This window comes from Crinia signifera, chromosome 6 (genome assembly GCF_055691185.1).
Source record: "Crinia signifera chromosome 6, ASM5569118v1, whole genome shotgun sequence".
Classification (NCBI taxonomy): Eukaryota; Metazoa; Chordata; class Amphibia; order Anura; family Myobatrachidae; genus Crinia; species Crinia signifera.
The window spans coordinates 232,083,665-232,100,680 of record NC_139222.1 but is presented as its reverse complement, the minus strand read 5'-3'; the positions used below and the strand labels follow the sequence as shown (position 1 = coordinate 232,100,680).

At 39.0% G+C, this 17,016-nt stretch overlaps 1 protein-coding gene across 5 annotated transcripts in view; it reads left to right on the top strand.

Annotated features, from left to right (window-relative positions):
- The window catches only part of PCDH15 (protocadherin related 15), a 1,154,330-nt gene that overhangs the window by 423,591 nt on the left and 713,723 nt on the right, over window positions 1-17,016 (top strand). For all 5 annotated transcript variants that reach the window (XM_083149096.1, XM_083149095.1, XM_083149094.1 and 2 more), the window contains one exon: window positions 12,769-12,885. In XM_083149096.1, the coding sequence (XP_083005222.1) occupies window positions 12,769-12,885 (117 nt within the window). The remainder of the gene's footprint in view (window positions 1-12,768; window positions 12,886-17,016) is intronic.

Here is a 17,016-nt window from a genome sequence, read left to right as displayed (position 1 = left end):
AAAGATTTTAGGCATGTCACTTACGGTATATTAGATAAATTCTAAATTAGAAAATAAAAAGTACTTATGAACAATACATGGAATGGAATCTAAAGTATTAATGTACTATACCATTTTGCAATTAAATAGTAGTCTCGTTTCAATTTGTATTCAAGCAAAAATACAGAACTGTTCTTTTGTCTTCATGTAGCGATGCTCTGGGTAAATATATAAATAGTTGCACATGACACTATCAGCAAAGGCATGTTTTATTTGTATGCCAGACTAAAGGCCAGGACTTATCTGATGACAGTTACCATTTTATTCTTTATGTGCATCACCTTGAACTTTCATATTCCAGGTAAAGTGTCATTTTTCTAACTATGCAAATTATAAGCACAGAAAAGCACAAAAATTAAAGAAACTGCATATTTTATTTGGATCCCAAAAATGGCAATGCTCTTACTCCTTTGGGGTGGCATAATAATTCTACAGAGGACCCGCCGGTATTCATAATGGTTGGGACTATGGTCCCTTGCTTGACCATGTCCTTCCCAGGGGTACATTTACTACAGCTTCTAAAAATGGAATAAGGGGGTGTCAACTATAGCAACCAATCAGATCTCGTATTTTATAGGATGCAATATAGTAATTATAAACAGAATCTGATTCTTTGCTATATGCAAGATCAACTCTCTACTTTTATAGAAGCTGAGCCCAGGTAGATTTCTTGTTGGCCCTCAGATGTTTATTTAAACTCTATAGAATATACCTACTATAAATGGGATGCTAGAAATGTGGATCTGACCATTGTAATGTAATTCAAAGATTTGTACATCTTGTGGTGGCTACACAATTTAACTGAGATAGGGCAGAAGGATAAAGATTTCCATTTCTTTTTACAATAGGAGGTATTTATCAAATGTTTGAGATACAATTGTGAGAGATAAAGTCCCAGCCAATCAGAGGCTGCCTTACATGTAAAAGGTTGTATTTGAAAAAAATAATGGGACTGAATAAATGGTTATCACTCACACTTTTGTCTCTTTGCAAGCTTTGATAAATACCCTATAGTGAGATGCACATATCCATTGTTTGATTATCTAATAAAACCACTTTGTTAAGGCAACTGGGATAGTAGGATGGAAAAAGAGCAAGATTGCACAAACTACATACTAATCACCATAAAAAGATATACTGTATGTAGTAGACCATTATAGTGATTACTTTATGTAAAGTCTGCACTCCTGCTCATGACTGTGTTGCACCTTCCCTTACATTTGGCAAAATATGGGGGTGTGCAAGCTAAATCCTCCCATACAGTACCCCATGGATTCCCTGGCATACACAAATGTAGTGGTTAAAATGTGCTGGAATTGATGTTAAACCAAGCCTTTGAGGCTACAGCATGAAGATCTTAGTGAGCTCCATTTAACATATCGGAGATTGATTTGGGAATTATCATTTTACAAATAAAGTCACTATTGTTAAGGTGCGTACACATGGGTGCAATTTCAGCACATATCGCTGGGAATATGGTCGCTGAACGACCATATTGCCAGTGATTTGTGTGTGCTGTCGGCGATGAATCGCCGGGTGCGCGCTCCCGTGTGCAGCCCCTGATGGTCGCTGGTCGCAGGAGCGATCAGCTATTTCCCTGCCTCTTCCCCCGGCAGAGTCTCCTGATTATCAGCGACCATCTCTGGTCGCTGATGAACAGGAGAGACACTCAGCAATATATTGCTCAGCAATATATTGCTAGCAATATATTGCTGAGCAATATATCTCCCCCGTGTGTACGGGGCTTTAGATACATTTTTTTTTACATATTGAATATACTGCATTTATTCACAACTGAATACTATGAAAGCTTCTGGTGGGTCCTAGTGTTGGAGGAGGTGTGTCTTATTGTATGAATAACTGCAGTGACTTTATTAACACAGCTCAACACTCATTTTTGTTTAATGTTCTGAAATAATAGTTTTATGGCCTTTTTGTTTGGTCATTCCATACTGTTGTTCTTATATTACTCTGTAGTTTTGCTTGGAAGTTGGCATTCCTACAGTATGACCTCAATACATTTTTAGCACATACTGATGGACAAGTTGCTTTATACAGTAGTTTCCTGTCAAGCTATCTAAATCAAAACAGCTACAAAGTATGAAATTAACACATCATTTCTTGATAAACAATATGTCATCGCTAAGATGAACACATTTATTTTAACTCGTGTCTCAACAGAATCATTCTCTTACAATTGTTCCTTCATTCTCAAGATGCACATCGATATTTTGCAAATTAATGTTTTATTTTCTATATTCGATTGATATCTTTATTATAGTAAATGATTATCTGATGCTCCAGCAAAGAGAACAGTAGATTTAGCCAAGGAGTTGTGATTTCCAATTATTTCCAATTGTATTAATTGATTGTGTCATGACAATCATTCTTAGAAGATTCACTATCTGTAACATTACATGAATAGAAACGTAGGGGTAAATTTACTAAGATGGGAGTTCTATTGAGATGGGATGTTGCTATGGGCAACCAATCAGATTCTATCTGTTGTCTTCTAGAAGGTGCTAAATGAATAAGTAGAATCTGATTTGTTGCTATGAGCACCATCCCATCTTCAATGGAACTCCCATCTTAGTAAATTTACCCCTAAGTTTCTATTGATTCAAAGTTACAGATTTACTTCATACATTACATAAAATAGATCTATTAAAAGGCTGGTCCGAATTAGGTCTCAAGATTTACTGAATTTGCATTGCATTAGTTATGCAACAATATCCTATTACACACTGGCACTTTTCATTGTACAGCTCTTTATGTGCCAAACAAGCACCTGCTGGCTTTTGTTTATTTACTCCCCTTATACGAGTTGCAAGATACACCCATAATTAAGATAACATGAAGGACTCATTTTTTTACATTCATCTAATTATTTCTGCCTGCTGATGTATACAGTCTTCAAAGTGCACATTTGACAGTGATAAACTAATAGATCCCTTTACTAATCTACTTTTCCTGATGGGATACTCTTAATTGGGCAATTTATTATACTTAATAAACAAAATTAATTCTGCTTAATTATATATTAAAATGAACTTAACTAAGGTGCCCAAAATTATATGGCAAGTATCATTTATTTGAAACAACTGGGGACTGAAAAATGATAATCATTATGCAGCATATTCACTTTAAAATATGTAAAATATGTAATCAATATATATATTGAACATATCCTTATTTGGGTGTTTAATATATATATATATATATATATATATATATATATATATATATATATATATATATATATATATACATATATATGTATATATATATATATATATATATATATATATATATATATATACTGGAGAAGGAACCGCACTCAGTCCAATTAGGGGAGACACAGGGTGGTGCTCCACTTTAAAGGATTATCCATCCCAATCATAGCATTTTCAAAAAGAAGTAGGCAATCACCAGCACTGAGAATTGTGCAAAACGCAGACAAAGTTTTATTTCATTTCAGCAGGTCATCAATAATGGTCGACGTTTCGGCCCACCACAGGGGCCTTTGTCAAGACTCCAACACCTGGATACAACAGCAGACAAAGTATATATATATATTTCAACATTTTGGGGGTATTGCACCCCATCGTCAGGAGGAAAAATACATAAAACCACACAATACCAACTACTTACCTTATGTAGAAATGCCCAGGACTACATCCGCCATCCTCCATGCCATGTAATCATCTACTGTATATATATATGTGTGTGTGTGTAGTGTCCATGAAACACTGCCATCTGTTGGCAGCGAGTGAAATTATATCTCTTTCTCTCTCATGGCAGCAACTAGCTTTTGAAGCTCTTGCTTTGAGCTGGCGTACTAGTATATTTATATCTCCTATTATTGGTCATTGAGGTGGCCAGGAGAGAAATGGATCTGGCCAAAGACAAGATTTATATGTTTAAAGCCAACCAGATGGCGGATATGCTGGCTGAAAAGCAGGGTGACTGGCTCAATAATACATACAAAAATGATTCAATTAAGTTAAAAGCTGGGGCCTATTCAAAAGATAACCATTGTCTGTTATTCAGAAGAACCCTATGCAGAAACCAAGGCAGTTTGACCACCCACTCTTCAGATGAGAATGGTACAACATGGAGTGAGAGCGATATCTGAACCAATGGCACACCCCAAGCCCCTGGTCAACTCCCTTTAGGAGTTCACACCCATGCCCAAAAGACTGGCCCAAGTGTAAATGCACACGGAGGGTAAGGCAACATTAACACCAAAGGCAGAACCAATACAACAGACAATAAATCAACAGGATCTAATATTCAATGTTTTAAAATGAACCCTTACTTCTGCTGAACATTCTGTCCTCTGTATGGGACTTTCTTTTGTTCCCATTGTCTCATTTGACAAAACACACCTGGAAGATCGAGATGTTCAAACTAAACAGAAGCTTGAAACTTAAAGAACTTTTTGTGGACAATGTTTATAAAAAAAGATCCACCTACAAACCTGTAAGTTACAATGCTTCTATAAAAATGTTTTCAGATTAGGTACAGATCCTGTTTGACAGAACATTTCCACCCAAGAGAGGATCCGGTAGTTTTGTTTGGTGGTGCAAGTCTTTTAAATTGTCCTGGAATACACTCATTACAGATGCCAGGGTCCATCTTGATCCGTAACTTCATAAATAATGTTCCACATGCCATTCACATTACTGAATGGCATACTGTGGCATACTGACTGTTACTCAATATCTGCTAAGGCACATTAGAAACATAAGAGACACACAAGTTTCAGGTACTTTGTTTTTAAACACTATATGTGTGTGTGTGTGTGTGTGTGTGTGTGTGTGTGTGTGGTATCTTTCACACTGCACCCAATTAATAGCATACCAGTCCAGGTCTTGTTATAGGTAGCTGCAGCACAAAGATAAAATGGAAAGGAAAGGCCTAGCCTGTCCTGTTTTAGCTGAACAAATGATCCCCTCTGCCAAAGTGAAAGAACATAGTGTTCTTTTACTTTAAAACAAAACTGTAGTTTTGTTCAATTTGTACGTATAGCAAATGACAATGTCTCTCAGCAGGCTTCCGAACTCCAGCACACCTTAAGTCAGCCTCTGATAGGTCATTTTGTGATGAAGGCTGATCCCTATCTTGCTGATTGACAGAATTATTATTATTATTATTAATAGTATTATTACCAGTTACTTATATAGCACACATACTCCGCAGCACTTTACAGGGAATATTTGAACATTCACATCAGTCCCTGCCCTAGTAGAGCTTACAATCTAAATTCCCTACCACATGGACATGCAAACACATTCATTCTGGGGTAAAATTTTTGGGAGCCAATTAACCTACCAGTATATTTTTGGATTGTCGTAGAAAACCGGAGTACACAAAGGAAAACCTCACAATCATGGGGAGAATATTCAAACTCCGCACAGATAGGGCCATGGTGGAAATCGAACCCATGACCTCAGCACAGTGAGAAAGTAATACTAACTACTACATTAATTTAAATGTACCTTGTACCTCACATCAACAACTTTACAAATGTTTTTGTCACTATATGTATGTGTGCATGTTTTTCTTTCTCCAAAAACAAATGATATGTACAGTACTGTAGCTAAACAAATTCAGACATAGAATATAAGTCACAGTAACCTGTTTACCTTTAACATTTCTTTGTAGTAAGCTGTCAATAGGTACAATATGTTGGCCTGCAATGACTGCCAATATCTTCAAGTTTTTAGAAAACTTACCACTCCTCTGTGAGATGACTTGTTCACTGTCATTATCCAAGGGTGAAATATAATACATTTATCTCACTTATGACACATGGTATATAATTTTTAGCACTTCCTTTCCACTTAAACTAAAAGGATAGCTACAGTGCTATCTGAGCTAACATTCAATTTTTAACAGATAGATTTAAAATTCTGACCCATGGAAGGCGTATTTTCAATTACAACAGAGGAAGCGTGCCTCAAGGATGGATTGGGCAAACATTTAAGGTCATTGTATTTGTATTCTTGGTCTGAAAAAATAGCTATTTCTTTTTCTTTCTTTTTTTTTGAAGACTTGATAAGAGTTATTTTATACTGTGCTATGTACACTTTGCTTTTAGCAGCAATCTCGGCCTGCAGAATAGAGACGGCTTCACATTTACCCAAAATAATTTATGGGTAGATGTACTGTACAAAGCTTGGAGAGAGCAAAGGTGGCTGGAGATAAAGTATCAGCTAATCAGCTCCTTCTTGGTTTCATAGTTTTGTTATGGCTTTAGAGATTAAGGGGAGTATGCAATCCAGAATTTTGGCTGTCGGAACCTCCTGACAGTCGGAACCCTGGGCCATTTTTGTTCCATTCAACAGTAACTCGACAATCGGAATTCAGTGTTCCGACTGTAAAGTGTCGGAAATTCTGTGGATTGGCGAAAGTGGCCATTATTGTGACAATCCGCTGGCATTTCCGACAAAACAGATCTGACTTGTTTTAAAATTGAATCTGTTATGTCAGAAACGGCAGCAATGAATAGGCCGGTCCTGCTATTTCTGCTGGCGGAAATACCGGGCGGGATTGAATACCCTCCTAATTCTTAATCAATTACTATATTTTCTTTTTTTTTATTATTGTACGGTAACTAAAATTTTAAATGAATATCCGGGATTGCCAATAAACTCCGTGAATCCTATTTTAGCCCGTTGCCTTTAACAACAAAATTCAACATTTTTCTAGTTGTGTTAATGGAAGAAATCAGATTTTCTATAATTACCATACATTTCTTTTTAAATTGTGATGTAAAAAAACCCCACATGAAATCTAAAAGTCCCATTAGATATGTGGATTAAGTAGTGTTTGGCCTGTGTTACAAATTAACATTAATTGCCATTTTACCAAGTTCGTCAGTGCAGCATGTCAGCCCGCCCCACTGCTGGGCAGGCTGTCTAATGTCCTTCTGGCTGATGTTGCGAGACATCAGTGCGCCCTTCCCTCTTCGGCATACGTCGAAGGAAATAAATGTCAGTTCTGACTGAATTATTTTTCAAAGGGAAGAAATATCATTCAATGGTCAAATTATTTCTCTCCGCTTTCGGTTGCATGCCAGTGGATGTGTTTGCGTACATATCCTTGCATGTTACCGAGGGGATTCGGCACTGGGGGGGGGGGGGGGGTTGGCTGAGCAGCATTATAGGGCTTGCTAAGCAGCACTTTTCTATTTCCCAATCTTGTTCTGGCGCTGCTTAGTGAGCCTTACTGTATCAGGCCCATGGTGAGGGTCCACCCCCGCCCCCTGTATTTTTAATAATGCACACAGTGATCTCTACTCCTCTTAAACAGACTCATGTGACCCTGACATAACACTGGCACCAACTTCAGTCTAATTTGCCATAACTGACTTGTTGCCTGATTCATCATAGTTCGCAAAAGCAAAATATTTCCCTAATGGGAAAAACCAGGTTGCACTGCAGATGGGACCAATGTAACATGTGCAGAGAGCTTTAGATTTACTGTATGTAATATGTGTTCATCCTGAAATCTAAATTGCAGTGTAAAAATAAAGCAGCCAGTATTTACCCTGAAACAGAAACAAAATGACTCACCCAAATCTAACTCTCTCTGCACATATTCCATTTGTCTCACCTGCAGTGCAACAGTAGAGAAAGATTTTGTTTTTGTGATTCATGCTGAATCAGGCCCTGGATCCAGTAAATGGGGAAAATTTACTAAAGGATGATTTTATTTGATTTTAATTGGTGTTGAGCTTCAGGGATTGAAAGGTACATACTGTATCTGTATGCTAACATTTCAAATCAGTATAAAAGAGATTTATTAGTAAATGTGTGTTTTGGCCTCAAATTGATTAAAAATTACTATTGGGAAATTGACACCCAAATATCATATTCAATGGTCCCTGGAAGGAGATAATGAAACCTGAAGATGAGATTAAAAATACACGGAACTTGTTACTTGCTACTGCTACCTTTAGTCTCTAGATATCAACACCAGAGAATTCCTTTAATACAAATTCATTCTGCCACATTGCTTTTCCAAATACATAAACCATATTTTAAATAGCTTTTTCAATTTTTACTTGAAGTTTCAAAGCGATCAACACTTTTAAGCCTATTATATGTTTTCTTTCCCACAAGCTCTTCACGTTGCGTAGATATCCCAAGGTATCTTTATCAGTTCCATAAAGAATTTTCAGCATTCTGTAGGTTTTGGAAAATGAGTGTTAACTTTGCCAGCAGCTGTCCTCAATCATAAGCTGTGAACTGATCCTCTTTGGATTTCCAGTGGTTGAGTGGGTCTTAATTTTTTCATCTGGGTAATAAAAAAAGAAATAAACAAGCTTTGGCAGACCTGGAATACAGCAGTTCTCTTTAACTATGGACTTTAACAGGAGAAACTACAGAGGTATTAATCCATTCTTGGCGAAATTACCTACAAAAGTCATAATTGCACCTCCTTCCTATATCCATATAGCCTTGTTTAAATTCCTCAGTTCCAATCTCAATTCATGTGAATGTTGAAATTGAACTTTTTTATGTTATTCTATGGATTTTATTCTCTACAGAAGGACATATTTATCACATTATGGTTAAATAGTATGTAAAGACACATTATTTAAAATTCTTTATAAAATTCAGGGAATCTGAAAATTAGACATTTTTTATCTCCTTTCTAATATAATTGTATACTATATACTACAACAATATGGTGTATTTGTAATAAGTGCACACCCATTATTCTAATTCAGCAAAAATTCTAATGCATATTCCGAAACAACTAATACATTTATTTTTTATTACAATAATTCCATAAGTTATATGGTACTCTTTACCTAGCACGGCGCCCATCACGGTCATCGCGGGCATTGAATGCACTAAAAAATCGAGTGCGACGCGAACAACGCGATGCCCGCGATTTCCCATAGGGACCAATGTTAAATTTCTCAATTGACCCGATTTTACTGTTCAATGCCTCAATTGACACGATTTTTCCATAGGAATCAATGTTAAATGGCCCACAGAGGCCAAATAGCCACCCTGAAGTGTGAAATGGCCCCCACAATTGTTAACGCCACCCCACGATCAACGTGAACCCGATGCGTGGCGAGCGCAGCGAGCCCGCGAGGGGCGGTGGTACGCGTCCTACGACCTTTTCATACCCCCACTATCCACGTCGGCGTGGAGTTGAGAATAGAATAGTGTGGCGCCCGATTTTTAGTGCATTCAATGGCCGCGATGCCCGCGATTTTTTTTTTACCTGCGATGCCCACGATCAAAATCGTGGCCGCCGTGCTAGGTAAAAAGTACCAGTTATATTGTACATTCAATTTACATCCCCTACTTATACAGTACAGGATGCAATTCTGTTATAAAAAAAAGTATAAAGTAATCTAATTACATAAATTAAGTTTGAATGCAGCCTACTTTTTTATGCTTTACCCTTTTGCATAAATCATTCAGAGCTATACAGTATGCTCGCCTGCAACTTGACACTAGGAATTCAACGTTCCTCCTGTTGAGTGTTAAAAAGGACCATGGATTGTCGAGAAACAGCCGCGAATTCGACAATCCACAGCAGATCCGACAAAATAGATCCGAATGGTTTTAAAGTCGGATCTGTTTTGTCAGAATCCACCTTCAATGCTGTCGCAAGTGGCAGCATTGAATAGGCGGGGGGCACTAATTGCCCTGTCAGAAATAGTGCCCAACATCGAATACCCCATATAATCTCTCACCATTTTATTCCGCTTTGATAGACACTCAACTAAATCACACTAGATATGTATAGATTATTTGGGCATATTTTAGTGATCATATTACAGTATTTTCTTACATGTTAGCTAATGTAGTTACATAATAATTAAAATGTAATACAAATGCTTAGCTCTGCAACATTTGACCAGATTACAATAAAGAGAAAAAGAGAACAGAAATAAAAAATAAAAAAAAACATTAAAATAATTACTCTCAAAAGCAAAGCTCATTACATACCCTACAATACGCTTCTCCTGTTTTCATGATTTTTTTAAATGTCAACATATTTTGGCAAGCTAAAGTCAGCAAATTCTATTGCCATATTGCGGTGAAAATCCAATAATGTTTTGTTAAATCAACATCGAATTTCCAGAAGGATATCGAGAAGACAGTTTCATTTTTCCTCTTCAGCTTTACATGCACAATGCATTGAGAGTTCAAATTTCATAGCCTGTCTTCAAACCATAATAGACTTTCCTGTGACTTCCTACTGTTCATCCAAATAGCTTTTGCTGGTTTCTGTTCCCTTCCGCTGCCTAGAGTTGATTCTAAATGTCAAGGTCTAATATGTGATGTAATCTGCTTGGTTCTTGTGTGTATTTCTAAAACTTCATTTACCAGCTAATTGAGCTAAAGTATATTTAAAAACTAAAATTTCAAGTTAAAAGTAAATCTGTCTTTAATGTTTTCCTTTTTCTAGAGCTATTCAAGCTAAATAACCCACAAAACACAGGAAAAAAAGTAAATGAAGTTTTACATTGTTTAATATGGATTATTTTTCTTTTATATGTCTATTGTAAATGAGCACATTTTGTATTGTGGCAACATTGTATTGACTGCTTTTTTGTGGCACGTAGAGAAAATATTTTTTGTCTCGTTTTATTATTTTTATTTTTTTTGCTTTATTTTCCTAAAGTATCTCCCTAGTGTTACAAAGGTAAAACCAACTCTGTGCAGTTTATTATGAAAGCAATATTTAGCAAAGTGGCAGAACTGGAAAAATACACCATGGGGCCAGAAGGAAAATAATTAATATATCTGCAGTATTCCCCAGACTCGTTCATCTTGCAGATGGTTTTCTGGTACTGTGGAGGAGGGAGGGGGGGGGGGGGGCAGATGGGGGGCTGCGGGATAGTGGTGGTTATCTCACAGGTAGAAGAAGGGATGGGAACTTAGGAAAATAATTGAGTAAGAAAGTGGCATTACAGTGCATTGGAACCAACCACCACAGAACCAGTAGGACATGCCCAGAGATGAACTAGAAATGTCCCACCCCCCTGCAAAAACAACCGCCCCCCCCCACTCCATAGATTTATTATAAATTTGTTTTACCTACATGCTTGTAGCCGGTGGTTTCATGCTCATTGGCAGTGGTTTCATGCTCGTTGGCAGGGGTGTCATGCGCATTGCCAGGGTATACATGTAATATAGATATATATAGATAGAAAGTTGTGTGTCGACCTGGCACTCCCCCAACTGGTCAGGAACCCAGGTGCCTTCCGGAACAGATGTGTAGAAGTAAACGGAGAAGCAGACAGCGGCACTCTGGGAAATTTTCAAAAACGTGTATTATAGCAAAAACAGCATACCAATGTTTCGGGGTATAAGTCCCCCCCTTGTCAAGGTGAAATGTGCAATAATAGTTATTGCACATTTCACCTTGACAAAGGGGTGACTTATACCCCGAAACGTTGGTATGCTGTTTTTGCTATAATACACGTTTTTGAAAATTTCCCAGAGTGCCGCTGTATGCTTCTCCGTTGACTTCGATATATATATAGATAGATATATCGCTACCGGGAATCTGTCACTTCCAGGGCTAACAATTTACCATACCCAGTAGGACCTCTAAAATCTATCTGTCTGTCTAGTAGGACCTCTAGCATCTGTCTCCTCCATGGCGGCGGACATTTTTGGAGGGACATTTTTAGCAGATTCCATATGGACGGCCAGACCATAGGAATCTGCAGAGAGCATGCACCTTCACAGCAGAGGCTTCCCCAGCTGCAGTGCTATTGTTGTGCCACTGGACATGCCTCCTCAATAGCAAGGCGCGACCCCAAGCATCACTGCAATCTGGATCATATTCAAGGAGATTTACAGTAGGTCATATGCTGTTGCTTGACTGGGCCCTAGGATGGGGGTCTAGGTCCCCTTGCAGGACATTGAGCCCTACAGAGTAGATATTGTTATTACAGCACTGGAATATTTAGTACATTATATCCTAAATGAAGGTTAACCATTGGATCAGCCCAGAAAAAGTCATCCTCCACTTCCTGCGTGTGACAGACAAATTTTAATAAAACCATTGTATTTATGTTGGGGATTGCGTAGCAAATACTAATAATTTATAATCTGTGGAGTGCAGTGGCGTAACTATAAATTTTGCTCCCCCCTGCCGAAAAGTTTGTAGCTCTGTGTACAGTCAATTGAATCAGTGGAGGGATTTGTCATCTCTGCCATGGCCGCACCCACGGTGTGGCTGACTCGCCTTCAGTGCTCAGTCAGTGGGCAGCAGCAGGCAGCAGCATGTCAGTGTGTCGAGCAAGTGCCGGCGCCCACACAGTCCCCACTGCTGCTTGCTCCCCCAAGCGGCAGCTGGGGCTGCCTTACAGTAGTTACGCCACTGGTGGAGTGGAGCTTTTACATGTACCTAAAGATGTTTTTTTTTTATAAAGAGCTCAAATACAGTAAGAAGGGAAGTTTCCGGGCGGCATGTAAACAAGAAAACACAGCGTTGGTTATATGTGAGACCTATAGTATATTATAATTGAAATGTGATATTTAAGTGTTTCTGGTTTTAGAATTTTCTGACATAAGTATTTTAGCTGTCAAGGCAGGCAGACATGGTTTTTATTATTACATTTAAATGAAACTGCACTTAATGGAATTGATCTAGAAATGTCCACATGAATTTGATAGTTACCATTTTCAGTTGCTCATTATCTTTCAAGTTGGAATTAAAAATGTATTTCTTTTTCAGTTAACCCCAGTTGGTACTACAATCTTCACTGGATTTGCAGACAATGGTGCTAGAGACATAGATGATGGTCCTAATGGTCAGATTGAATACTTTATCCAGTACAACCCCAATGACACGGTAAGTATACATAACCTGTATGACTTTTCTTTGTGTTAAATCTTCCATATAAAGGAGCTGATTCAGAGTGAAATAGCATAATCTGTATAAATTAGCACTGCATAGGCATATAACAGTAGTGCTTGTGTATGCGGCCACGTAGACTTGTGTGATCCTATCCAGTAGCAGAACTAGTGAGTGGTTGGCCTAACTGCAAAAATATAATTTAGATCCCCCTCCTCCACCCCAACCCAAGTTCACAATATGCCGCACAGCAGTGGGTGGCAGCAGTGGGCAGCTTAGTCCTGTGCGGCCCCGGTGCCATGCACCTGCTGCAGCAATGGTAGTTCACCTCTGATCCTACTACTTAAGTGTGTAGGACAGGAGCACACTGTTACAGTATAGGTCAGGTATAATAAGAGCATGTTTGCACAATTGCAAACCTGGAAATACAGCGCACACAATTACACCGAAGGTAGCCATATTATTTGCAGGAATACAGGTGCTGGTACCGGATGATGATGATAATAATAATGGATATGGGTCATAGGTTGGATGGTAATTAGGTTGACAGACAATAGGTAGACAACTATTGGTAGACAGGCCATATGACTACACATGAAAAGGGTCAATATACCTTAGGTCAACGTGGTCAAAAGATCGATACAATCAAAAAGGTTGACATGGGGATTTCACAGTTTTGGAGTCTATGTCAATATATCTTGACACGGAGAGCGTATAAGTGTACTGCGTGCCCTCACATGGCTCACTTTGCACTATTATACTCAACTCTATGTCCACTTGGATAGTAAAATATGAAAAAACAACTTTTCTTGAAGAAAAAGAAAAACAGAAAAAAATTCACGTTGACCTTTTCATGTGGGCTTTTTCCATGTCGATATATTGCTTGTGTCAACATTTTGACTATGTTGACCTAAGGTATGTCAACATTTTTCATGTGTTGACCTATGGTCTGTTGACCAATTGTCGTCGACCTGTTGACTGTCGAGCTTATTACTGTCGACCGCATTCCAATAATGATGACAATAACCATTAACATCAAACAATTTGTGATTGGCTGTTTATAATTTCTTCGCTGACACTGATTGGAACAGTTTGTCACTGATGCATAGATTATGTTGTGTGTTTAATCTAACTTTTTCCTCCTGTGTATGCCAGATGGTGTCCTGTATTAGAGAAGCTTTCGTAGTTTAAGTGACACTTAGAGGGAAATTTACAAAAGCAAAACATAAAAAAATAAGTGTATTCGTATCCAGAAATACACCTATTTTTTACACATTCATATTTTGGGGATTTACTATACCGAAAACACGGGAATTCGTATTGATGGGACATTCCTATTTGTATTTACAAATACGAATTCATACACCATCGAAAGAATATGACCGGAACCATCATTCAAAAGAATGGGGATTCCTAATTTACTAAGCGCTTATCAGCGGTAAACAGCCGTAATTGCCACTCAAACACGCCATGAAAATAGACTTTAATTTCCTGGCATATTTGGCTTTAGCCTGCACGGATCAGTCAGATCTGTGCAGGCTTCAGTGTGTAAAAATAGAAAAATAAATAAATGTAAAAAATAGCACCCCCCCCCCCAGCCGCAGGCTCCAGGGCCAGGTCTGATTCCCAAGATTTGGGGACAAAATGAATAGGGGTTCCCCATATTTTAAGAACCAGCCCCAGGCCCAACCACCCAGCAGGGTAATGTCACAGCCAGGGGACACTTATTATATAAGGTCACGCGGCCAAAACTTTAACCCTCCTGACCAGTCAGTCTGGGCAGGAGTCCTCCCTCTTCAAAACTTACCTGCCTAGGCTGAAGCATGGTGCTGTCCCCAGTACCCCTGGGCATTGGGTATCGGGCTGATTAAGTAGTAAGAAATAGAAACAAGAGTTAAATGTATAACAGGATGTAAAACTTCTCTGCTAATTAGAGCTTACAATCTAGAGGGAAGGGGCAGACACATGATTTATACGTGGGGGTTAGCCAAAGAAAGAGGGAAAGAAGAAATAGTAGAAGATATAGAAAGAAGAAAAAGTTGCGTTAAATACGTGATGAAATGATTAAGCTGAGGACTGATATGTTTTTAACAAGTGTGGAAACGGTTTCCAATGAACTTTTAAAACTACAGATTTATCCTTCTACATCTAGAGGACGTTTTGTTAGTGCACACTGCTATTTGCACCCTGCCATATAACAGCTCGATGTATTAAGCTGCATCAAAATGCACTGAGACACTGGAAAAGCCTTTCCCCTCAATGTCACTTTCCCCAAACTGCACTGCGCATACAGATGTGTCCATTTAGACTGTTGAGAGCTTTAAGTCCTGGCTTAATAGTACACATAAAGAATACCTCTTGGAAGCCAACGCATGTAGAGGGGGTACAATGCTCCCGCTACCCAAAAGTAAACAAGAGGGTCATCAGAGGATAGGCTATGCTCCCATTACCCGTAGGTTATAAATAGGCCTTGGCTTCCTGTAGCATTAAAAATGTGGAGCAGCAACAATATAAGAAGATACATCTATAGCCAATGAGAATTCTGTGGCACCTCCCTTGTATTGGCTTACCAAACCATGAGGGAAGTAAAATGCAGACACCATAGTACAGCATATCCTTCGTGGGTCGTGAGCTGCATTTTATTGCTTTCTGAAGACTGGATTCTACTGCAGGAGATCAAGCACCAGCAAGGACTAGGTGACTATATATAGTATAGTAGTGTGATAGTGTTCATTCCAGCACCCGCCATCTTTGAAAACCCATGCAGTTCCTCTTCCCTGCCTGGGGTGTCGCTGTCTGCTGTGGTCTTTCTAGCACAGGTTTGGGTTGCATATCCATGCTGATATACAGATCAAACTGTGCTAGAAGCACTACTGCAGACAGCTACACCCCAGGCAGGGAAGAGGAACTGCATGGATTTTCAAATATGGGGGTGCTATAATGAATACTACTACAGTGTGAGTGTGTAAGAAAAGGTTCAATCATTCAGTTTGTGAGCCACCAAATCCTGTCTGGATATCCAAAATACAGATGCAGGCTGGCTATGAACTGCAGTCCCTCTGAAATTGATAGTATGACTGCTTATTGTACGCTATCTACCCCACAGGGTGTACTGCATAATTTGCCTGCTGCTCTACGGAGATAAGGTGATAAATTCCCATTCTACTATGATATCAGTTTCTGTGAATATGGCCTGTATAGCATCTCAATTAGTTTCCACATTAGTGGCAGCTTAGTAGGCAAATGCCACCATCTCCTTTTATTGAAAGCTCAAAGCGCATCTTTACTTGGCACAGGTCTGTGGTTTACAGTATGTTTAAAGGAGCATTGCAGCAAGGATGTCATAGAGGAACGCTCCTGCAATGCTATTGAAGTGAATGGGAGCCAGTGTTCTCATGCATCTGCCTCCCATTTGCTCAAATGGGACCAGGCAGTTATGCGAATAAGCCCTTTATACCATGGTTGGTTAGCATTGCAGTCCTGCTTTACACAACAACAGTGTAAAGGGACATAGCTGCACCAATTAGTGTCACATTGTGCAAGTTGCTAGTGACAATGGCCCTTATTCTGGTTCACTCGCAAAGGCAAATTCATTCTCAAATGGACAAAACCATGTGCACTGCAGGGGGGCAGATGTAACTAGTGCACAGAGAGTTAGATTTGGGTGAGGTTTTACTGCAAAGTAAGATCTATATTGCAGTGTAAAAATAAAGCAGTCAGTCATGTCTGTAGAAAGGGTTGGGATCATTTGGTCTACAGCATGATGGTCGACAGTCATAAGGTCGACATGTGAAAAGGTCGACATGTGTCTAGGTCGACATAGGAAAAGGTCAACATGGTTCTAGGTGGGCAGGTCATTCGTTCGACAGGTCGTTAGTTCGACAGGTCATTAGTTCGACAATGTCTAGGTCAACAGTGAAAAGGTCGACATGGGCTTTTTCACAGTTTTTTTTACCTGAATGTCAACACAGTCGACATGGACACAGTTTAAAGTGCACCGCATCCCCTCGCATCGCTCACTACGCTCAGCACACCATTTTATTCTCCTACCACGCCCTAGTGGATGGTAAGGGCATGAAATACCGCCTGTCGGCTCAAAAAAACGGTGAAAAACCCCATGTTGACCTT